Source organism: Lissotriton helveticus, chromosome 11 (assembly GCF_964261635.1).
Source record: "Lissotriton helveticus chromosome 11, aLisHel1.1, whole genome shotgun sequence".
Lineage (NCBI taxonomy): Eukaryota > Metazoa > Chordata > Amphibia > Caudata > Salamandridae > Lissotriton > Lissotriton helveticus.
The window spans coordinates 910,442,968-910,467,613 of record NC_136072.1 but is presented as its reverse complement, the minus strand read 5'-3'; the positions used below and the strand labels follow the sequence as shown (position 1 = coordinate 910,467,613).

The following is a 24,646-nucleotide window of genomic DNA, read 5'->3' as shown; positions in this document are numbered from 1 at the left end:
TTTTTTGGATCCATTTCACAGGGAAGCAAATAAAAGAAAGGAGAGGAAAGAGAGTGAGAACCCTGTCTTGAAGTGATGGTTTTCATGGGCGTCCACAGGGGGGGCAAGGAGGGTCGCTCCAGGGTGGGGCAAGCGCCCCTCCTTGCCCCCCCCCTGCGGACGCCCATGGTTGTCGGCGTCGTTAGCGCCGGAATGACGTCGTCGGAGTACTTAGACGCCGCCCATGCGCGCTGACGTCAGTTCTGATACACAGCTTTTCCGCGCCAGATACGCAGAGCCATGATAGAACCAACACTGGTGCCATGAAACTAGGGCCCTGAAAGGGGATGACCTTAACCCTAGATATCGGTTCGCAGAACGGGGAGGATGGGTGGGTCGGTAAGGAATCTATCACTAACTAATGTCTCTTACAGATATATCGTTACACAATTAGTAACTTGTGCATCTGAAAGAGACACGTTAGTGATAGATTCCTTACCTTAGAATAGATACCCCAGCAATACCAACCCTGGTGGTGGGTCTGCGAACCAATAATCACACCAGAAAGTCCTGGAGGACGGAACAGCCAAAGAAGCCATCCCTCCGGACTGGACTGTCCAGACAGTAGTGTCTTGCAAACGTGTGCAGCGAGGCCCACGTAGCTGCCTGGCAAATGTCCTGCAAGGGCACACCCCGGCCCAGGGCAGTTGTAGTAGCCGTGGCCCGGGTGGAATGAGCCCGCAATCCAACAGGGGGCTCCTTTTTAGCCAAGGAGTAACATGCCTGGATACACAAGATGATCCACCGCGAGATGGTCCGCTTGTGCACCGCTTTCCCCTTCAAGCGCCCACGTAACCAACAAAGAGTTGGTCATCCACCCGGAACTGGCGTGTGCGATCCAAGTAGAATGAAAGCGCACGTTTTGGGTCCAGATGGTGGAGCCGCTCTTCCTCTTTAGAGGGATGCGGTGGCGGAAAGAAGGTGGGCAAGGTGATAGACTGCCCGATATGGAAGGCCGTGACAACCTTGGGCAGGAAAGATGGCTTAGTACGTAACACAACCTTCTCCGGATGGACAGAAAGGAAAGGAGGAGTACAAGAAAGAGCCTGGAGCTCACTCACTCTCCTGGCAGACGTGAGGGCAACCAGGAAGGCAGTCTTCAAGGTAAGAAGACGAAGAGGACAGTTGTGAAGTGGCTCAAAGGGAGCGCACATCAGAAACGTAAGAACAAGGTTCAAGTCCCACTGAGGCATCACAAACGGAACAGGAGGGAATGTGTGTGTGATGCCCTTCAGAAATCGATTTACAATAGGGGACTTGAACAAAGAAGGTTGATCAGGCAGCCTTAGAAAGGCTGAAAGGGCAGAAAGGTAGCCCTTGATAGTGCCCAGAGCAGAGCCCTGCTGGGCCAGAGAAAGAAGGAAGAGAAGAACCTCCGAAAGAGGGGCAGCAAGAGGATCCACAGCCTTTGCTGTGCACCATGCCACAAATCTGTTCCACCTGCAGGCGTATACCGACTTAGTGGAGGGACGCCTGGCTGCCAGAATGATAGTACAGACTTCAGGAGGCAAGTCAAATGGCCTCAACTGTCGCCGCTCAATCTCCAAGCATGGAGGTGGAGACTGAACAGGTTTGGGTGGAGGACCGTCCCCTGCAGCTGCGACAGAAGGTCCTCCTGAAGAGGCAGACGAACCGGGGGATCGACTGACATACTGAGTAGCTCTGGATACCAGTACCTTCGTGCCCAGTCCGGAGCCACAAGGATGACTTGTGCCCGGTTGCGCTTGATCTTCTTCAGCACTTTGGGCAGAAGTGGTATAGGCGGAAAGGCGTATAACATACCGCAACTCCACACGCGACGAAAAGCTTCCCGAGCGAGTGCCGCCTTGGAAATTCCAACCCGCAGAACTGATGACATTGCGCGTTCTCTTCGGTGGCAAATAGATCTAACCAAGGCTCTCCCCATTGCTGAAAGAGGCCTTCCGCCACGTCCGAGTTCAGACGCCATTCGTGATCCATCATGCTGAGTTCGTCCGCCCTGGCGTTCAGAGAACCTGCCAGGTGTTGAACCACCAGGGTCACACCCTGCTGTTCCAGCCACTGCCAGAGGCGCAGAGCCTCCTGGCAAAGGGTCCACGACCCCACCCCGCCCTGTTTGTTGCAGTACCACATGGCAGTGGTGTTGTCCGTGAACACCTGCACTACACTCCCCCGGACAGAGGGGAGGAATGCCTTCAGTGCTAGGCGAATTGCCCGCAGCTCTAAAAGGTTGATATGGAGCAGGGACTCCACCGGAGACCAGAGGCCTCTGATCTCCGCCTCTCCCATATGGCCTCCCCAGCCCTGGAGGGACTCGTCCATCACAACTACGTGCTCCGGCTGGGGAAGGAAGAGGGATCTGCCATTGACCCAATCGCGGTCCGTGTGCCACCACTGCAGCTGTGTTGCAGTGCCCTCCGAGATCAGGACATGGTCGGAAAGGTTGCCTTGATGCTGGGCCCACTGAAACTTCAGGTCCCACTGCAGAGCCCGCATCCGCCACCGAGCGTTATGCACCAGAAGGATGCAGGAGGCCATTAGCCCCAGAAGCCGCAGCGTCAACCTGACCGATACCCGGGATAAAGGCTGAAAGAGTGGAATCATAGCCTGAATATCCCGGGTCAAGAATCGCTCCGATGAAGAGGAGCTTCTGAGAGGGGCACAGGTGTGACTTTGGCACATTGATGGAGAACCCCAGCTGATGCAGGAGGTCTGCCGTCCTCTGGAGGTGGCTGACGACTGTCTGGGGCAAGCCCGCCTTCAACAACCAGTCGTCGAGGTAGGGGAAGGCTGAAACCCCTAACCTGCGCAGATGAGCTGCGACCACCGCCATCACCTTTGTGAACACCCGTGGGGCGCTGGTAAGGCCGAAGGGGAGCACGGTAAATTGAAAGTGCTCGTGGCCAACCGTGAACCGCAGGTAGCGCCGGTGGGCTGGCAGGACGGGGATGTGGAAATAAGCGTCCTGCAAGTCCAACGCTACCATCCAGTCTTCTGGGTCCAGGGCAGCTAGTGTCAGCATTTTGAACTTCTCCTTCCGGAGGAAGCCGTTGACGTTCCGTAGGTCCAAGATAGGGCGTAGGCCCCCTTTGCCCTTCTTGGGTACCAGAAAGTAGTGGGAGTAGCAACCACACCCTACTTCTGGCCCAGGAACGCGCTCGATGGCCCCCTTGGCCAAGAGGGCCGTAACTTCCTCCTGCAGAAGTCGCAAATGATCCCCCGATACTCGGTGGCATTGCGGTGGCATGGCTGGAGGGGTCGCCTCGAAGGGGAGGGAGTAGCCCCTTCGAACGATTTGCAGCACCCACCCGTCCGACGTGACATTGCGCCAGTGGAAGAGGTGATGGCGAACCCTGCCACCCACTGGCGTCACATGGGCCTGAAACACGGACTAGAAAGGTTTTGAGGCAAGTGCTGCGGAGGGAGGTGTGGACTGGGCTCGCCGCTGTCCCCGACCGCCGTTACGGCGGTTTCCACAGCCACCACAGCGCTGCTGAACATTCTGCGGTGCGTGGCTGGCAGCTCGTGTGGGGGCGCCCCTTCCATGGCCACGAAAGGAGCAAAAGGCACCCGATTGCTGGCGTGGGGCCAAGACGCCCAAGGACTTGGCCGTAGCCCTGTAGTCCTTAAAACGCTCAAGCGCATGGTCTGCCTTGTCGCCAAAGAGGCGACGGCCATCGAACGGCATGTCCAGAAGAGTGGACTGGACATCGGCCGAAAAGTTGGCGCTCCTCAACCAGGCGTGGCGTCGAACCGCCACCGTCGTTGCCATCGCCCTGCCCAGTGAGTCCGTGGTATCCAGCCCACACCGGATGGAACATCGCGCTTCATCTCGACCCTCCGCAAGGGCTTGGGCGAGTTTAGCCGGACCTCCTCCGGGCATGGTGGCAGCACGTCCGCGACCGTATCCCACAGGGTGTGGGTGTAGCGGCCCAAGAGGCATGCGGTATTGACAGACCGCAGTCCCAAACTCAGGGACAAGAACACTTTCTTCCCGAACTGTTCATACCTCTTGGATTCCCGATCGGGCAGGGCCGTCAGGAATGCGGTCTGGGAAGTAGAGGCCTGGATGACCAAGCTCTCGGGGGTGGGATGGGTGGACAAAAAGCAAGGGTCGCCCGGAGCCGGGCGGTAGCGTCTGGCCGCGTTCCTATCCACAGGCGGACCTGAGGCGGGCTTGGACCAAGTGCCCACAAGAACGTCACACAAGGCCTCATTAAACGGCAGTAGTGGCTCACTGGAGCTTGCCTGCGGTTTAAGGACCTCAGTGAGGAGGTTAGTCCTCACGGCCGCGACGGGGAGCTCAAGGTTTAAGGTCTTGGCCGCCCTCGTCAACACTACACTGTAAGCAGCCCCCTCCTCCGTAGCCACGGTGGGAGGGGAGACAAATCCAGTGTCTGGCGAAGTGTCAATACCACTGGCCTCCCCAAGCTCATATGTACAGTCCTCTTGAGACTGGCATTCCTCTGCCAGAGGGTCAGCAGACCCCTCCCAATCACCCTCATCACCCATCTCCTGTAGAACAGGTTCAACAGACGGGGCATCCTCATGTAAATAAAAATCTCCAAAGGCCGTCGGAAGCGGCGCCCAGCGGCGCCGTTCCGGCGCCAGAGTCGGACCGAAGGGAACATTGGGGACGGCGTCCACAAGGGGCACCGGGGGCGACACCCACGGGGTCGTGAGGTCGACCGGCGACGACCCGGATCCGGAAGCGGATCCGGTGAGGTCCTACGGCGCCGGGACCGAAGTCGCCGACGGCGTCGAGGCCGAAGCACCCGACCCGCTAGGGCCTCCAGCCGGGGCCGCTGGGCCCGAAGGTGCCACAGGACCCGGCTGAGGAGGGAGGGACCTCATGGCCATGAGGTACCGCTCGATCTCCTCCGGCGTCGCGCCATGCCCAGGGACCCGAAGGTGTGGGGCAGGTGGCAACGCCTGAGACTCAGTCAGAGCCGCGTGGGTGGTGTCACCCGAACCCCCGGCCGCATCGCGCGAGCGTCGGGGTGGGTCGGAGGAACGATGACGCCTCTCCGACCTCTCATGCCTCTTACCTGAGGACTTGGATCCCGATGACCGATGTCCACTCCCAGAGCTGTGAGGACTCCGACCCCGTGATCGGTCCCTCGACCTCCCGTGGGACCGGGACCTGGATCGGCGCGGGACCAGCTACCGGAGCTCGAGCCGCTTGCGGGACCGCTCCCGCCTAGCTTTTGACGTCAGGGCCCGGCAGTCGGAGCAGGTACGGTCGTCGTGGTCGAGGCCTAAACACTTCAGGCACCGGCGATGGGGGTCGGTAACCGACATCAGTTGGTCGCACTTGGAACAGGGTTTGAACCCGGGCATCCGTCGGAGTCGAAGACTCGAGTAGAAAAAATGATCAAAAAGATCGAAAAGTTTAGTCAAAAAAGACTAAGAAAGAAGAAATGACGTCAGCGCGCATGGGCGGCGTCCAAGTACTCCGACGACGTCATTCCGGCGCTAACGACGCCGACGACGGACGGGGAGCCACGGACGACGCCTACTGGCGTGCAGGGGTATTGCTACGCTAAATTTTCCGGATCCAGTCTGACGCCTGGGGATATTCTGAGGTAAGGAATCTATCACTAACGTGTCTCTTTCAGATGCAGGTCTTCTTTGTTTAGATGAATCTGAAGTTCAGACTTGGGGGGCCACCTAAATACTGAATTTAGGGGCATTTTAAGGGAAGACAGGTAATAGCCAATGGACTATCTACCTTTAGATTGTCTACACCCTCCAGTTACCAATGCTTGTGGGAAATCGGCACTACCCTAGCCCTGAGCGGAGGTTTTCTCACCATCTCAAAGACGTGGAATTTCAGGAGAGGGGATCACCTCACCTGCCCCACCCTAGGGTTGGTGCGGGTTAAGGGGGACCATCCTCCTCATCTAACTAATGTTCCCAGCTTTCCACCTGCCAAAAGTGGAGCAGGGAAGGGGCTTGGCCTCCCCCAGTATCTGGGGGTTCCTGGGTAGGATTTCGAAGGGGGCATTACCTTTGAACCTTCCCACCTGGGAAGGCCATCCTGTCCTGGAGGAGGGGTGAAACACATCGCCCACAGCAGGTTTTGTTTCTGTCCCCTAAGAGCACTGGCTCTTACCCCATGAGGTCAGAAATGTGCCTGGTGGTGGCAGGCTGGTGAAAACCTGACAGAGACCCCACTAGAGTTTGGGTTTGGTTAGGTATCAGGGGACCCTCTTTAAGGGTCTTCTGTGTGAATTTATAAATAAATCCAACATTGGCATCAGTGAATATTTATTAGGACAAGATGTTTAGTACCAAACATCGTAGAAATCAGTGAAGCCATCATGGAGCTAGGAAACTCGTGTTGACAAGTTTTCAGCCCACTTACTCTTTTTTTTTTTAACAACAAATTTTATTGATTTTATTGACCAGGTAAGCAAAATCGCAGTCCTCCACAGTCAGGAGAATCCTGCCACAATCGGACGCATATAGTCACAAAGTGCATGCCCGATCAGAAACAACCCCACCCAACCCCCCCACTAACCAACATCCCCCAAAGAGCCCACTACCCACCCCTTATCCCTCCCAATCCCCGTGCACGTGATCTTCGCCAGTCACCAGTAGTCAGTCGAATCCAGCAAAGGAGCCTGTGTCTCCTCAGGCCCGCCGCCCGTCCACTGATTCAGTGTCTTCCTCATCCAGTTCCACCGGGGGATCTAGTATCAAACCCCGATAGTCCGCCCACCTCTTCCAGATCCTGAAGTGTTTACGGGGACACCCTCTCGCTTCAAACACCGGGCGCTCCAGCCCCATGCAATAATCAATCCCTGCCTTCCAAGCACTCAAAGGGGGGGCCCGCTCACTCTTCCAAGCTTGTGCCAAGTCCCGCTTGGCAATGACAAGGCCCAGCAACAACAGATGACGCTTGTAAATGTTACCCCCACACCCTCAAGAATATGAAGAAGGGCCAAACGTGAAGTCCGGGGAAGGTCCCATCCCAGCACCTCCGATAGACAGCTCCATACACCCCTCCAGAACCGGGACAGACCAGCACAGGACCATACCGTATGTAGCAGCGTGCCCGCCTCAGTACCACATCGCAAGCACTCCGGGGACCCAATCAAGCTCGCCTTCCACAATCGCTCTCGTGTATAGTAGGCCCTATGTAGATATTTGAACTGGATCAGGCGCAAGCGCACCGCAATGGCCGCCCCCCGCGGAGACTCCAGAGCCTCCCTCCAATCATCCTCGTCTAGTGGGCCAATGTCCCGCTCCCAGGCCTCCCTCAGTTTGAGGAGGGAAGAAGAGCAGTGAGTGACTAACGTTTGGTATATGCGGGACACTTTCTTGTCACCCAGATCCCCCATAAAAACTTTGGCTTCCAGGGGGCTAAACTCCGGCAGCGACTCCAGGCCCACCAAGCTAGGTCCAAGTGCGTGGCGGAGCTGAAGGTATCTAAAGAATTGGGTGTTAGGCATAAGATACTCAGCCCTGAGTTCTTGAAACGACCTGAGTGCTGTGCCGGAGACAACATGGCCCAACGAGGAGATCCCAATGGAGTCACATCCTTCAAACCCCGACAGCGCGGCCAACGCAGGGAGTCGCCCATTATGCCACAGTGGGGTCTCAGTCGTAAGTCTGCCCCACCAACCCATGCGGCGCAGTGTCTGTCGCCATACTGTAAAAACCACTTGCGTGGCTCGGGGCAGCCGCCGCCGTAGTCGGGCCGAGTAGAGAATTGTGTGCAGAGTGTTGCCTCCCATGAGTAGGTGTTCCAACGCGTATGCAGGGTCCCCTCTATCTCCATACCACCATTCGTTGAGGACTAACAGGTGGGAGGCCTGGTAGTAGGATAGTACGTCCGATGTCGCAAGCCCGCCACAATAAGTGGACAAAAAACATGTACGCAGCGCCACTCTGGCGGCGCCCCCAGCCCACAGGAAGCGTCCTAAGGCCGAGTCAACCTGTCGAAACCACCGGGGTGCAATCGGATGAGGGTGGTTCTGCAGTTGGTATAAAAGGCGCGGGGGAGCAACCATCTTAAATATAGCAGACCTGCCAAAAATGGTGAGGGGCATTCGTGCCCACGTCATAAGGTCTGATTGGACTTTATCCCAGACCGGTACCACATTTCGCTCCCAGGAGATCGACGCAGAGTCAGATAAGAACACACCGAGATACAATAGGCCACCAACCGCCACCTTCAGGGCCGATGCCCAGTGGCCCGCTCGCGCTCCATCGCCCAACACCCACAAGGTGGATTTATGCGGGTTGAGGTACAGACCCGTGACCTCCCCAAAAATGCGCATAATTTCTAACACCCGCGGACCAGACCTGTCCAGGTCCGTGAGAAAGAACAGGACGTCATCCGCGTACAGCGCGATTCTATCCGTGTGTCCACCGTCCCAACGAAAACCTCGCAACTGAGCATCAATGCGCACCCAGGAAGCAAGGGGCTCCATAGCCAACGCGAACAGATAAGGGGAGAGCGGGCAGACCTGCCGGGTCCCCCGCCCGATTGGAAACCGCTCGGAAACAGCACCCGAAACTCGCACAGCCGCTGTGATGTCAGTATAGAGCAGTCGAACATAGGAGACAAAAACCGGGCCCAGGTTGAGGTGAGGCAGAAGTGCAAACAGATAGGCCCAGCTCACAGAGTCAAACGCCCGATCAATGTCCGCCAGCAACAGGGCCGCTCGCTCACCCGTGGCCCCCACCGCATCCACGGCCGTCTGGGTCCGTCTAACATTGTGACGCGTCGCCCTGCGCGGCATAAAGCCCGCCTGGTCTGGATGAACCAGATCCGCCACGTAGGGAAGAAGCCGGTTCGCCAGTACTTTTGCCAGTAGCTTAGCCTCTATGTTAAGCAGTGATATGGGACGATACGAGTCATGCCTAGCAGGCGGCCTACCTGGTTTCTGAAACACCACCACTTCAGCATGACGCCAATCGGCGGGCAACCGGCCCGACTCACGCGCTGCCTCTAGGACCGCCCCGTAGTGGGTCCCCAGCTGGAGCTGGAACTTCTTGTAAAATTCGCACGGGAAACCACTCGGTCCGGGCGCCTTTCCCGTGTTCAGTTGCGCCAGTGCGTCCCCCAATTCTTCCCCTGTAATAGGGAGGTCTAAAATCGCACTCGCCTCGTCAGAAACTGCCCTTGGGGGAAGGTCAACGATAAACTTGTCCACCGCTTCAGCCGGGAGACAGTCCTGTGGCGCGTAGAGTTCCGCATAGTATCGTGCGAAACTAGCCGCCAGCTCTACCGGATCCGTGATAGTAACCCCGGACTCATCTGTGAGACCCGGCAGCGTAATGGGCTGCACGGTATTCTGGCACAGTCGATGGAGCATAGTACACGACTTGTCCCCCCATTGGTAAATTCTACTGCGGGTAGCGAGCCATGCCTGTCGAGCTTCATCTAGCAGTACAGATGCGTGAGTCTGTTGCGCCTGCAAGAGCAACCGCACAGCCTCACCACCCCCCTCCTCATGACACCGCCTTTCGAGGGTCTCCACTCGCGCAGCCGCCGCAGCTATGGCCTCTCTGTGTTTGCGGCGAGCCGCCGCGCACCACGCTATGTCCACCCCACGAAGCGTGGGCTTCATAGCCTCCCAAGCCAGTGACACGTCCGTGTCCCCGACCAGGTTTTCCTGCCAGTAGTGGGCTATTGCCCCCCGCATATGTCGGACATAGTCATCCCGCTGGAGATGCCATTGGGACATTCGCCACCTGAACGGCTGCCGCCGCCTGCACAATTCAACATCTACAGCCACTGGGGAATGGTCGGACAACCCACGGGGCAGAATGGCCACCCCCCGCACTCGACTCAGGTACCCGCCGGGTACAAACACACAATCCAGCCGTGAAAAGGAGCCATGCACTGCCGAAACATAGGTATACTCTCTGGCCTCCGCATGCAGATGTCGCCATGCATCCACCCAGCCCAGACCATCCACCATCGCACGCAATCGTGAGGGGGCGGCAACCACAGGCGCTCCCTGTAATCGATGGCGGTCCACAGTCGCATCCATCACGTCATTCCAATCTCCACCAATCACAGCCAGAGAGTCCGGGACCTCCGCCCACACCGCAAATAGCCTTTCAGTCAGAGCCCATTGTAAAGGGGGGGGCATAGACACTCCCAAACACGACAGGTTCTGTACCCACCATTCCTTTTACAACAACAAATCTGCCCTGGGGGTCAAGCCAGAGTTTCTCGTGTACATAAGCAATTCGTCTATGAATCAAGATGGCGACCCCTCTAGAGCCCCTCGAAAAGCCGGCATGGAAAACCTGGTGGTAGCCAAACCTTTGCAGGCAGGGTGGCTTCGTTCCCATCATATGTGTCTCTTGCAAGAGCAGTACATCCGCCCCCTCCCTCTTTGCCACCCGCAGAACGGCCACCCTCTTGATTTTGTCCAGCAGTCCCCTGACATACCAGCTTAATATGCGTATAGTGTGAGGATTTTGTCACCGCGCCTGCCTAGACTATTAGTACACTACAACTTCCAGGAGCCTTTGCTGCAGGAAGTATAACAAGGGAAGCGCCCGGACGAAGGTGCGCGTAATTCTGAGTCCGTCGTCAGTCTTGACGGTTCGTTCCAGCCTTCATCGTCTTTGAGGAGCGGCTGCTTCTGTTACGGAGTGAAGCTGTTGCGGAGCTTAAGAAATAGGAAGGTACTGTTCTGGGTTATATCGTTGGGAGCCGTTGCTCACGTTATTTCCCTGTGCCTGGGATTTTTTTCTTTGTGTTACTCGCATCGGCTGATGCAAGCTGGGATGCTCTCTGTTGTTTGTTGTGCTTAAGGAGCGCTGTGGCTGGTGCTGCGCGCTGCCTTAAGAAGCTCTGACTTTGGATTCTACTGTTTATCGAGAGGATAAGCACCGGAGCGTAGTGGTGTTCCACATGTTGCCGGGTGTTGTTTGTTGTCAAGTCTGGAGCGGAGAGGTGGTCGCAACTTCCCGCTGCCGGGTGATTGTGTGTGATTCATACAAGGCATATCGTTTAAGCGGAGCTTAGGGGTGTTTCTACTCCATGCTGCCGTTTTCTTGTACTGCTCTTTGGATAGCTATCTAGAGGAGCTTAGAGGTGGACGCAACCTCAGGCTGCCTTTACACCAGTTGGGGAACTATTTTCTGACTTACATTTATAATATAAACAATACCTTTTGGAGTGCTAAACTCATTAGGTCCTACAGCGCTGGGGAAGCAGATTTACTCTGAATAAACATTGAATTATCAGATAAAGGGGTCGATTTAGTAGTTCATCTCCTCATAACACGGTGTGTGATCACACATAAAGAGTATATCTATGTTGTATGGTGCTGCCATGAAATGCTTTAACGTGTGCGTTTATTTACAGGAGTATGAACTGGGTCTTACTTGTTAGAGCTGGAAGACTGATTACAGCTTGAAAAGGTATAGGAGTTCTAGCGAGAATTATTGAGTGTAGTGTTGTACGCTGCCTAGTATTTATCCTTGTCCTGTGTTTTGTAATTTCAGAACCCTTGTCCCTGCAGACCCTTTCCCTTCCCCGGTCCTTTTTTCATCATTTCTCCCTCACCTGCTGGTTCGGACACCCTGTGATTTACAGTCAGGGTGTTGGTAACAGCTGGAGGTGGAACCATATATTCATCAACCGGATCCGGCGAGGCGGGCCCTGACATATAGACCCTCCATGGGGCCCCATAGGCAAAGCATCAACCATGATCCCAAGGAATACAAAGCAAGAGCATCCAATAGCGGGCTCGAGTACACAACACCATTACCAGCCCAGCATGAGAATCACGTGCACAACGAATTGAACCCCCCTCCCTCCCTCGCACCCTCCAAACCCCCCCCTAAACTTCCCATCTCTCAACCCCCACCCCCCTCCCCTATACCTCATAGAACACAGAAGTATCTGTCGCGGCATGGGTGACCTCGGGCCCAAAACAGAGCGCCCAAAACCATCCATACCAATGGATCCCAACTACCCACTCAGCCCTCAGGAACCCCCCCCTTACCAACACCCGCCCATAACGGAGGGATGTAGCCCCTATCAAATAGCACCCCGAACCCCACCCCGCAGTCCCACATTATCCCCAACATGTAAAGCAAACAGTGTCAAGGTATCCAGTTCCGAATAAGGTGAGCAGCCGGACACACTAATCAGCCACACACTGCCAACATCCACTATAGCAAAAAGTCACCTTGCACTCCAACAGCCTTCAATTGTCCTTAGTAGAGTGGTCCGAGTCTGTAGGTGCTCCATCTCCCGCCCCAGCATGAGGAGGGGAGCGCTGCCGTGACCTAGAACTCCTGTGTCTCTTTCCCCGGACACGTTGATCTGCCCGATCCGGCGATGAGGAGAAGAATTACCGCCCCATCTCGCTCCTCCCGTTTCCAGCCAAAGTCATCGAGAAGACCGTCAACAAGCAGATGGCCGCCTTCCTCGAGACGAACGGATCCCTCGACCCATCACAGTCCGGCTTCCGAGCCAATCACAGCACCGAGACCGCCCTCATCGCCGCCACCGATGACATCCGAGCCCTGATGGACAATGGAGAAACAGCGGCCCTCATCCTCCTTGACCTCTCCGCGGCATTCGACACGGTCTGCCACCGCACCCTAGTACGGCGCCTCAGCAACATCGGAATCCAGGACAAGGCGCTGGAATGGATCATCTCCTTCCTCGACGGAAGAACGCAGAGAGTCCGCCTACCACCGTACAAGTCAGAGGCCTCCGAAGTCATCTGCGGCGTCCCCCAAGGATCATCTCTGAGCCCCACCCTCTTCAACGTCTACATGAGCCCCCTCGCGGCCATCGTACGCAAACACAACCTCAGCATAATCTCCTACGCCGACGACACCCAGCTGATCCTCTCCCTGACCAACGACCCCGCCGCCGCCAGAGCCAACCTGCACGAAGGGATGAAAGAGGTAGCCGAGTGGATGACGACCAGCCGCCTGAAACTGAACTCGGACAAGACGGAGGTCCTCATCCTGGGCTCCTCACCCTCCGCCTGGGACGACTCCTGGTGGCCTCCCGCCCTGGGCACCGCACCCAAACCGACAGACCATGCACGCAACCTGGGCTTCATCCTGGACTCCTCCCTCTCCATGACCAGGCAAGTCAACGCCGTCTCCTCGTCGTGCTTCAACATCCTACGCATGCTACGGAAGATCTTCTGGTGGATCCCCACCGAGACCAGGAAGACCGTCACCCAGGCCCTCGTCACCAGCCGACTGGACTACGGCAACGCCCTCTACGCCGGTACCACCGCCAAGCTCCAGAAGAGACTCCAGCGGATCCAGAACGCCTCAGCCAGACTCATCCTCGACATCCCACGAACCAGCCACATCTCCGGACATCTGAGAGACCTTCACTGGCTCCCCGTCAACAAAAGAATCACCTTCCGCCTCCTCACCCACGCACACAAAGCCCTACACGACCAAGGCCCGAGCTACCTCAACAGCCGAGTCAACTTCTACGCTCCCAAACGCCACCTCCGATCAGCCAACCACGCCCTCGCCGCCGTCCCCCGCATCCGAAGAGCGACTACGGGAGGAAGGTCCTTCTCCTACCTGGCCGCCAAGACCTGGAACTCCCTCCCTCCCGACCTGCGCCTGACCCAAGACCACCTCTCCTTCAGGAAGAAGCTGAAGACCTGGCTGTTCGAGCAGTAGCGGCACCCCTGCCCCCCCCCCCCCCCCCCCCAGCGCCTTGAGACCCTACGGGTATGTAGCGCGCTTTATAAGTGTCACTGATTGATTGATTGATTGATTGATTGGATGAACCTGGATTCAGGCCTGGCTGAGCATGCGGTCGAACTCTCACCGTCTCATCCGTCCACTTGAAAACGTCTTCCGGGGTGTCAAAAAAGTGTGTCCGCGATTGGAAGATCACTCGAAGACGGGCCGGATAGAGTAGCGAATACTGGAGCTTCAGGCCGCGTAGCTTCGCCTTGGCTGCTATGAAGGAATGCCGTTGCTGCTGCACCATTTTCGTATAGTCCGGGAAAATCATGATTTTCTGGTTATCAAACAAGACCGTGTCCTTCGGTCTCGCCTCCCGCAGAATGGTGTCCCTGTCATGATAGTTCAATAGCCGTGCAATCACCGGTCTGGGCCGCTCACCCGTAGGCAGTTTCTGCGTTAGGGCTCTATGGGCGCGCTCTATCACGAAGCACCGTGACAGCGCGTCGGGGGGTAACCACGACTCCAACCACTTGGACAAGAAGCCTTCCATATCCCTCTTCTGGCAGCCCTCGGGAAATCCCACGAAGCGAAGGTTATTTCTGCGCGCCCGCCCTTCTGCATCCTCCACCCGAAGCGCCAGGCCTCTCTGAATCTTCTCCATCGCGGCCACTTTCTGTTTCAGGGACCCCATATCGTCTTCCACTGTCGAAAGCCTGGATTCCGCCTCCGTGATGCGGGTCACCGCGTTGCGAAGATCCTGGCGCAGCAAGGTCACGTCCGCCCCCACTGCACCTATCTTGGCGTCGAGCATATCCCTGGACTGGGTGATTACCGCCATAAGCGCCGCATTGTCTGGCCCCGCACTCTGGCTCCCTCCCGATGCACCGGCACTTCCACTCGGTCCAGTGAACTTGTCTATGGGCCCCTGTTTAGCAGGGCCACTGCCTCCTCCGCCCCTGGTCATGCTGCAGGCAGTAGAAGGGCCGCCGCACCAAATTCGCCCTCGGGCCCCAAAGCAATCTGCGCACACACCACTACACTGGGTCCTCACTCCCCGACCGTCTTTGTCCCTAGGCACAGACACAGGGACCGGGGAGACTCACTTGTAGCGCAATAATACTCCTGCCACCGACTCCAGAGACACTCTGCGGGGGGCCCCAGCCGGGCAGGGGGTAAAGGCGTCCAGCGCAGGGATCAGTGGCGCCGCCGAGACTGCAGGCGGGCCGCCCCCTCTGCCACACGTGTCTGCTTCCAGCGATCCCGCCCCCAGCCAGGGGACGCGAAAATCGAGGCCCCGGTCTCAAGGCCCCAGCGCCAGCAAATGCCGTCCCCCGGCGTCCGAGGCGCCCAGGCTACTGCTCAAGGAGCCGAGGGGCACAGCGGGGCATCAACCCTCTGCTCCGGTGTCTGTTTAGGTGGTCAGGGCGGCACCAGAAACCAAGGCCAGGGACCGGCGCAGCAGCCACCCAGTCGGACGCCACCAAAATCGAGGCCCCGGCCTCGCGCGCCGAACCAGGCCTCAAGACGTCGCCGTCGTCAACCCCCGATGGCTTGGGGACTCCACTCGGCACACCGGAGGGCGCCGCACACCATTCGCCACCAACGCTGAGCCTGTATACTGCCAGGTAGGTCCGAGGGGCTAGGATAAATGCACGGATTAATCTCGGGCCGGTGGGAGCTCTAACAAGCTACGTCCACCATCTTCACCCGCTAGGCCACGCCCCCCCACTTACTCTTTATGGCTTCCCTGTTCACATGCAACATCACAGAAAGGACCTGACATTGGATGGGCATATCTGCTCATGCAGATGTGCCCTCACGTGGGATATAGTGCATCCTGCCTTAGGGCTAAAGGCCTGCAGTAGGAGTGACTTACCTATATCTTATGCAGTGTATGGTTGGCATGGCACACAGGGCTGTGTGCCATGTCGACTCTTCGATTATCCTGCACCAAGACATGAAGTCTGCAATAGCAGAGTGCATAGCCTTGGTGAGGAGGGCCTGGGGTGGCACAACCAGTGCTGCAGACCCAGAGGACCCTCTTCAGTACCCATGCCCTAAGTACCAAGGGTACCACTTACTAGGGACATACAGGGGTAGCTGAAGTTGTCAAACCAAATTATGGCCTGTCCCTCAAGACACTCTTATTATTCAATTAGACTGCAGGATCCATGTAGGTGTGTACATAATAATATCACTACCCTTTTCCTATTGTATCAGGGCTCTTAGTTCCTGTGCAAGTGTCACTCTTTGTCAAAGTACACACAAGGTAGAGTTAAAATTGCCAAACAACTATCACCCATACCACAAACAAATGTGGAGAAAGAGAGTGAGCACCTCACGGTAGAACCGCCAATGGGGTTATCTGGCTAGCAATTACCAGTGTACCCACTTATCCTCATAGGTAGCTCACTCTCAGCAAAGTGGAAAGAAAAAGATACAGACACACGGAAGAAAAGCACAAACACCATGTAACAATCCTTATACTTCACAACAGACAGACAATGTGCTGAATGTTCGTGCCACAGCGGGTAACAAGTACCAATCGCTGTTTAGTGTACACATTCACCAGTAACCCCAGTGAGAAAAGAAAAAAGTGAATCTCACACATTAAAATTGCAGCGCTCACTGGCCACTCCTGTTTTTTATTCTGGGCTGTGAGTGCTCCAAGCTAAAACAGACTCACATTAGACCAAGTTTCATGTGAGTCTCAGTCGCTCAGTCGCCAGTCGCCTACGTTTTTGAAAACTTTGAGGAATGGTAACATCTGTAAGCTTCAGCCTCTGGGCATTTATGGGTGCTTGATGAATAAACACCTTGCCATAGTGACTTTTAAAGGATTATTGGAGGAAGGCCATCTTATTCACATGTCAAATCTTGCGCTTCTTGAGAGGCAAACGATGCACATGCTGTGTTTGCACACCTCGGACCTGTTCAATTTAAACGTTATCCCCATTTCAAATTGCACAGAGGGGAACCTAGTGAAAACTGCGCCCAGTAAATACCGGACCCCATGCCATCGTTATTTTGAGATGCACAGTGTACGCTAGGGACACTGCGCTAGTTGTGGGCTTGCGTGGTATTCTGGCCATTGTTGGTAACACAGTCAAAGAACATAGGCACTCAAACAGACAAATATCCTTATTTCTCCATTTTCCAGAATATTTACTCCCCTCAGCAATCTACTTACCCATTCCATGGCCAAACGCGTGCTTTCGATCAGTATTACAAAACACTTAATTAGAAAAAAACAGTGCATTCCTCCGCTCTGACAGATAATGTGCAAAGCATTGTATACCGTAGCACATCTTACCAAATGTACACCCCTTACACAAATCCCTTAGTCTGCCAGGAGACATTCCAGTAATATCCATTCATTCCACAGGGTGCAATAAGAAGTGCTTTTACACAAATTGCAGTAATCCATACTTCTCCACATCATGGATTTACAACACCGTGAAAATATAGGTTTAAGCAATGAAAGTTTATTTATCTCTAACTTATAGAAAAATACTACTGCTGCGAGTTTATTTTTTTAAACACAAGTTTTGGGTTCTTGTTGACATTTTATAGATAAGGGGTTATTGTGCAGTGGCTCCAATTCTATTACTAATTAATGGCCAGTATCAATGAAGAAAAGTGGGCGTTGTAGTAGATGAAGGCACAAGGGTGGGAGAAGTCTTTAAGTATAGGCCAGGTTTACTAGACAGTGTATTATATTTTCAAATGGGGTTGATCTATTAGATGAAGGAATCTATTTTTGAGTTATGAAAAGGGGGAAGGGCTAATTTAACAAAAGGACATAGAAAAGTGTATTGGAAGAGGGTGACGCGTGAAGGAATAACACATTGGGGCACACTAGTATATTTCATGGGGTGTCAGAGGAAAGGAGAGTTTGTCAACCTGTGGATCACGAGGCCATGTAGAAAGACAAGGTAAGGAGTCAGGATTTACAATGTTTGGACTGAACGGCTTCAGGGTATAAGACTTGAGGACATGTTGTGGTTTATTAGAGCGGGCAGAGTTTACCAGTGAATGGGGCAATGGGATGCAGATATAGGACACTGGGAGGGCATCTGCAATCTATAAACAACAGAGGACGATGTGTTCCAAACCATGATTTAGGAGACGGGCATTAACGTGGCTATGAGACTAATGTGGGGTCTATTTCTTGCCCTTCTTGCCCTTTCCCTTCTTTCCTTTGCCTTTTTTGCCTTTTTTGCCCTTTTTCTTCTTTTTGGGCTTCATGAGCCTCCTGACCAGGTAGCCCTTCCAGAGTGCTTGGATGAGTGTGGCAGCGCGGGTCAGTATTGCCAGTTCCCTCTCTTCTGCCTCTTTCTTCTCCTGCGCCAGTCGTCGCTCCTCCACAATCTGGAGATACTCCTCCTCAAGGATAGCCATCTTCTCTTTCAGCTCCTCGTGCTGTGCTAGCTCTTCCTCGTACACCACCTGCAGCTCCTCCAGCTCAGTCTGTGGGGAAAAGAATTCATGGGTTACGGCCCAACATTAGACTACCCTCTGGAGGCAGCGTCCACCACCTACTATCTGGATTGCTTGCGTTCCCACTCAGAGGCTTCAGTTACTGCATTTATATTGGAAAACAAACCAAGAATTCAGTGAAACTCCTTAAAGTGTGGACCCCACATATCTCACTGAACTGGAACGACAATGGGCGGCTTTGGGCTTTCTCTTATTAAAGCGTGAAATAGCAATGCAATGGGGCTCACCAAATAAACCGCTCCTGATCAGATGGGTCGCTGCAATGGATACATGTATGTTGTCGGAAAAAACTATGTATAAGGTCAGGGGATGCCCTAAGAAATGGGATAAGAAATGGGGTCACTGGAATGTCTATAGAGGCGAGCTTTGCAGTTCCCCTACAGCTGATATGGCGATGACCAGGATTGGTCCTCCTCGCACTCGAAACTAGTAATGTACTGCTGTAATGTATGCCCTATATGTCAATTTTTGTAATTAATGATTGCCAACTGATCACTTACTCGGGGCGTGGCTTGGACTCCACCGAGCATGGACGCGTGAGCCGATAGCACCGTGCCGGCCTCGGTTCTTCTCCTGATCAGTGACCTCCCTGGCTGTGCTGGAGGCCTCAGCGGGGGCCCCCTGGGACTGAGGGGTACCAGTGCCCGGATCGGGCCTTGAGCCGGAGGACGGGGGCTGCCCGAGTGGCGATCGCGGCCGCCAACATCTGCGAAGCTCCGGCCATCTTGCCTGTGGCCTATCTCCGGCCTCACACACTCTGCCTTGTGTGCAGCTGCTCCCGCCGGCTGTGGACGGAGATCCGGCTGGGGGACCGCGGAGTGCGGGTGCTGGCCGCGTCGCGGCGGGGGGCGGCGCTGAACAGAGCTGTGGTGGCCGAGGTGGAGCGGGGGGGCCCCCCTCCTCCGACGGACATTGGCGGCTTGACTGGGCCGTCACCCGGAGCCCTGGAGAGCATTTTGGACGGCGGCGCGACCGCGGAAGAGTCGGCTGTGGGGCCCTGTGAGACTCACCTTCGTGGGGAGTTCCCCCCACAGTGCGTTTGAGCCCCGGTGCCCGGGCTGGAGGCTAGCTGGACCCATCGGGGTCTGTGAACGGGCGGGGACGCTCCTGCTGACCCCCCTGCCCTGCAGCTTGGCGGCCCACCTTCCCTCCGAATGGGCTGCTACCTGGAGGTCCTGCGGGTGTGACTGCACCAGCCCGGGGACCGCGCTTCCGCTGGAGCTGTGGAGCACAGGACTCTGGCGGAGGGGCGGGAGCGGATCGGAGGAGGCGGAAGCGGATTGCGAAGCGCCTGGAGAGGAGGCCAAAGACGCTGTGAGTACACCCCTGGGGACCCCACCACAGCGGAGTAGAGGGCGGCCACAGCAGGCGGACCACCTGTGGATTCGAGAGGTGACTTCTCCTGGCGGAGCTGACGAGGGGGACCCCGGGAACCATACTCCTGGCTGAGAGCGGCTGGTGCTTTGCCCCCAACATATGTGAAATGAGCAAGGGGACGCCACCGGGGTGAGGCAGGGCGGTGAGGTCCACAGACACTGCGACGCAGCATCGCGGCACGCCTTAGCGTTCCTTGGGGAGCACGACCAGGGGCGCTTGACCCGGGCTTCCTGCGTTGGATCCCGGCCAGCGAGGTTGCGCCATGGGGTTGCCTCGGCGCACTCCGGAGGCGACACAGACTGACCCTGTAGAGGACGTGCCCGACTCTCAGGACCAGGGTTTGGCGGGGGGCCCAGCAGCGGGATTGCAACAACAGCAACTTGACCACATTCTGCTGGAAAGGAGGGCCGAAGACGCAGAAGGGCGCAACATACGCAACAACGTAAGGGTAGTAGGCCTTACCGAAAAATGTGAAGGGGACAATATGGTGGATTTTTGGGAAAAATGGCTGCGAGAGGTGGTCGCCCCTGAGGGCCAATCACAGTTCTATACCCTGGAAAGAGCGCATCGCGTCCCGGGCCGCCCTCCGGCCCAGGGTCGCCCCCCCCCGTCCTGTGGTGGCGCGCCTGCTTCACTTTAAGGATCGTGATCTCATATTGCGGAACGCCCGGATGTCTGGCCCGTATAAGGTGGACAACGCCTCAGTCTCCCTCTATCCAGATTACTCCCAGGAGGTCCAGCGAAACCGCTTTTCCTTTCTGACTGTCAAGAGGGCACTCCGAGCGGAGGGCATACAACATGCTCTGTTCTTCCCGGCACGCCTGAAGGTGATGGTGGATGGGACTGCTACCTTCTTTGACTCCTCTGATGATGCTTGGCAGTGGCTTGAACTCTACCGCGCGGGCAAGGACGGCCCGGGACAACGGGACTCGGAGACTGAGATGCGACACAGACCTCGACGGAGCCGCCGCACCAGGAAACGTGGAGTGCATGGTCGGTCCCCAACGAACTCCCAGACAGGGTTGGCGAGGCAGGCGGCGGTGCAGGCGGTTGCTGTCATATCTGGAGCGGCGGCCGCTTCTTCCCGGGCGGACACAGAGTCTCAACAGGGGTCGGAGGAGGTGGGAACGGGGGGCTCGGATGAGGACGAGGGCCCTTTCCCTCAGGTCACCCCAGGGACTGCGGATGGCCTGTTGGACGAATGATGGTGCATACCTGCAACTTGTGAACAGTAAGGGGGGACATGCCAGATGCGACATTTTGTCACTGTGAGGGGTGAGAGCGGTTCGGCCGCCGATAGCGGAGGGCTGGATGCCTGGTCCGGGTGGGGGTGCGGTTGTTGTGGGGGGGGATGGGACTTGTTGGGGGGGCCCCTGTGGGGCGAGGCATGGCCAGGAGGAGGGGAACTGGGCTTCTGAGGCTCGACCGTTAAGCTGGACTGGTAAAGTTGCGGTTCGGCTTGTGGTGGTGTTGGGCCACCCCCTCTACCTCACACTTATTGTGAGACCCTGATAGTTGTCAGGGTGTTTCCTTCAGAGGGGACTGTGTTTGGATGGGTAACTATGGTTTAGAGCCTGTTCTGGGGAAGGATGGGGTGGGGGGTTGTTGGGGATGTTTTGTTGTGGGGGGGTTTGCCAGTGTGCCCGCTAGCGTATGTTGGATTGTGTTTTGTGAAATCCCTTCCTATGCCGACCCGACTTGAATTAAAGGGCCTAACTTGGAACGTGCGAGGGCTGAACTCCATGAGAAAACGCTATAAAGTTCATGCACATTTGGTCCGCAGGTGGATCCAGGTGGCCTTCCTACAAGAAACGCACATTGATCAGATGGAGGGGCGGGCGTTACAAAGGAGATGGAGGGGGCAGTTGTTTTACACCACTTACTCTGCCTTTGCCAGGGGGGCCTTAGTGTGGGTGAGATCAGGAGTTCCTTTTCAGCCTACAAACACTGTTGTGGATCCGGAAGGGAGGTTTGTGCTGGTGTTAGGGCGCTAGGACGGTAGGGATGTGACGTTCTGTAGCGTGTATGCTTCGAACTCCGATCACGCTGCGTTCTTTGCGCGGCTCTCTGGGAAGCTAGCGTCTTTCTTGGTTGGCACCGTGTTCATGGGGGGGGACTTTAATACCGTTCCTAACGTGAACTTTGATCGCTCTCACCCCCCGCTGGCTCAGTCAGTAGTGCGAAGAGTGGCCAAGGTACGGCATGACTGGCAGGAGGCCTGGGGCCTCGTGGATGCCTGGCGGGTGCAGCATCCCGCGGATAGAGATTACTCCTTTTATTCGGCACCACATGATTTACATGTGCGGCTTGACGGCTTTTTGTGCACCGCGGGGGCGTTGGAACTTACGCGTCACAGTGAATATCTAGCAAGGACGCTCTCGGACCACAACCCCTGCTTGATAACAGTTCTCTGGTCGCGAAAGAGGCAGGTGATCCCGACGTGGCGGCTGAACCCGGCGGCGCTGGAGGACCCCGTGTTCGCTGCGGAGGTCGGGGAGGGCGTGGGGTGCTACTTCTTGGACAACTCGGGGACGGCATCGAGCAGAGCCCATGAATGGGACGCGTTTAAGGGGGTGATGAGAGGCGTGTGCATCTCGGCTGTCGCGGGGACGCGTAAAGTACTGCTGCAAGATGTAGATCGAGCGGAGGCTCGTTTGCGCCAGGCAGAATTGGATAGCCACACGGCCGGGAGCGGCCGTGGGGAGGTGGCGGCAAGGCGTGAGGAAGTAGCCATGCAGATCGAGCGGCTCCGCTGCTATGACCATAGAGAATACATGGCCCGTGCTCATGCGGAGCGGGACAAGGTAGGGTCATTGCTGGCCTTCTTGGCTGACCCGGCGATCTCCCATAGTGTCATTAGCCACGCCCGCAGGGGGCTTAGTCTTTTCGCAAAAGGAGATCAATGATCAATTTCTGGATTACTATACTCTGTTGTATCAGAGCAGGATGGGGGACGCTCCCGACTGCCTGGATGAGTATCTAGAGGCCGCAGGGCTGCCGCGGTTGGACCCGGAGCAGGGCTCCAAGCTGGGCGACCCTATCTCATTGGGGAAATCACGGCGGCGGTTAAGCACATGGCCAGGGGGAAGACGCCGGGGGCCGACGGACTCCCGGTGGAGTTCTACGCCACGTATCTTGACGCCTTGGCACTGCACCTGCAGTCGGTCTACAGGGAGGCATGGGAAGTGGGCAGGTTGCTGTCCACCATGAGAGAAGCGATCATAGTGCCACTGCTGAAGAAGGGAGGGGATCCCACGTCTAGGGCAGCATACCGGCCGCTTTCTATGCTCGCTGTGGACTACAAGATCCTTAGTAAGATCCTGGCCTCACGCCTTTTAGACCACATGGGTACTCTAGTACACCCGGATCAGTCGGGTTTCATCCCTGCTAGGAACACCACAACGTGCATACGGCGGCTGATACAGATCATGGGGGACGGAGGAGAAGGCTTTAGGAGGGCAGCGGTGCTGTCAGTGGATATCGAAAAGGCGTTCGATAGTGTCGAATGGTCGTACCTGTTCAGGGTGCTGAAGGCCTTTGGGCTAGGAGATCATTTTATACGCTGGACCAGCTTGTTATACAGGTCCGCCACGGCTAGGGTCCGAACGGGACGCACGATCCCAGCGGCTTGCCGGGTGGAGAGGGGCACAGGCCAGGGCTGCTCCCTGTCCCCGCTATTGTTTGCACTAGCAATAGAACCGTTAGCAGCGCATGCCCGTCAGGGTCATCTGTATGAGGGGGTCCTGCTGCGTGGGGAACCACATCACATTTCCTTATACGCGGATGATCTCCTTCTGTATTTGGCCGATACAGGGAGCTCCTTGCAGGGTGCTAGAACTTTGCTCAGAGACTTCGGCCACCTATCGGGTCTACATGTGAACTGGAATAAGACTTGTTTGTTCCCCCTGTTTCCCGGAGGCCAGCCACCGCTGGCCTTGGGAGACCTGCGATGGGAATCTGGCTGTTTACCGTATCTGGGTGTCCGCATTTTCCATACCCCCGCCAACCTCTTTGAGGGGAATGTGGGAAGCGCGCTACGGGGCCTCAGGGGTAGCATAGCGTTCTGGCGCACTCTCCCTATATCGGTGGCTGGGCGCGTGGCACTATTGAAGATGGTGGCGCTTGCTCTACTACTTTCGCACTCTGCCAATTTGGATCCCTGCTTCTTTCTTTAAGACACTTCGAACGCTGATGACGGGGTTTATTTGGGGATCTGGAAGGCGGAGGGTGGCACTGACCACCCTGATGATGCCGCGGGCAGAAGGGGGGCTGGCGGCCCCAGACTTCGAGTGGTATTACCTGGCGGTGCAGCTGCAATGGCTGACGCAGGCAGTGGCGCGAGAGTTCAGAGGGCCGGATGGGCCACAGGGTAGGGTCATCCCCCGACATGTATTGTCGTTCATTATCCTTCGCCAGACGCTTAGACTGGATCAACTCACTCTTGAGGAGCGCACTCTCAGGTCATGCTGGCTACGAAGTCAGAAAAGAGCAGGTTTTGCGAGCCCATATGCCCCGGAAATTCCTTTGGGCATGTGCACGGCCCTCCCTCATGGCGGAGACTGGTCGGCGTTGGCTAGCTGGGAGGAGCGCGGGATCCACATGATCGGGGATCTATATAGGGACGGGGCCTTAATGTCTTTTTCAGCCCTGCAGGGCGCCTTTGACTTACCATGGGGGGATTACTTATTGCACGCTGCCCTTATGGCGGGAATCCAGAAGCAGTGGAAGGTTGGACTGTCGGAACCCCCAACGTTGCTGTGGTGCCAGTACATCACTATGGCGGCGGGCACGTTCAAGGCCATCACCTGTCTGTACAGGCGATTGTCTACGGAGAACCTCCCCTCTTTGGACAGCTTGCGAGCTAAGTGGGAGGAGGACCTGAGTAAGCCCATCCCTGAGACGACATGGCCACTATTGCTGAGACGGGCCTGGAAGGGCACGCGCAATGCCAGGTTCCAATTGGTTTAATTCTACACTCTTAACAGGGCTTATTTAACCCCGGTCAAAATTCAGCAGTTCTTTGGGGGGACTCACTCGTTGTGCCCTAGATGTAAAGCAGAGGGCGCTAACTTTGGCCACATGTTCTGGTCCT

The 24,646-nt window shown here is 56.3% G+C and overlaps 1 protein-coding gene across 6 annotated transcripts in view; it reads right to left on the bottom strand.

The window, feature by feature from the left end:
* Window positions 1-17,129: 17,129 nt before the first annotated feature.
* DRC10 (dynein regulatory complex subunit 10) overlaps window positions 17,130-24,646 on the bottom strand; it is a 145,657-nt gene continuing 138,140 nt past the window's right edge. For all 6 annotated transcript variants that reach the window (XM_078667154.1, XM_078667152.1, XM_078667155.1 and 3 more), the window contains one exon: window positions 17,130-18,147. In XM_078667154.1, the coding sequence (XP_078523280.1) occupies window positions 17,842-18,147 (306 nt within the window). In that variant the 3' untranslated portion in view covers window positions 17,130-17,841. The remainder of the gene's footprint in view (window positions 18,148-24,646) is intronic.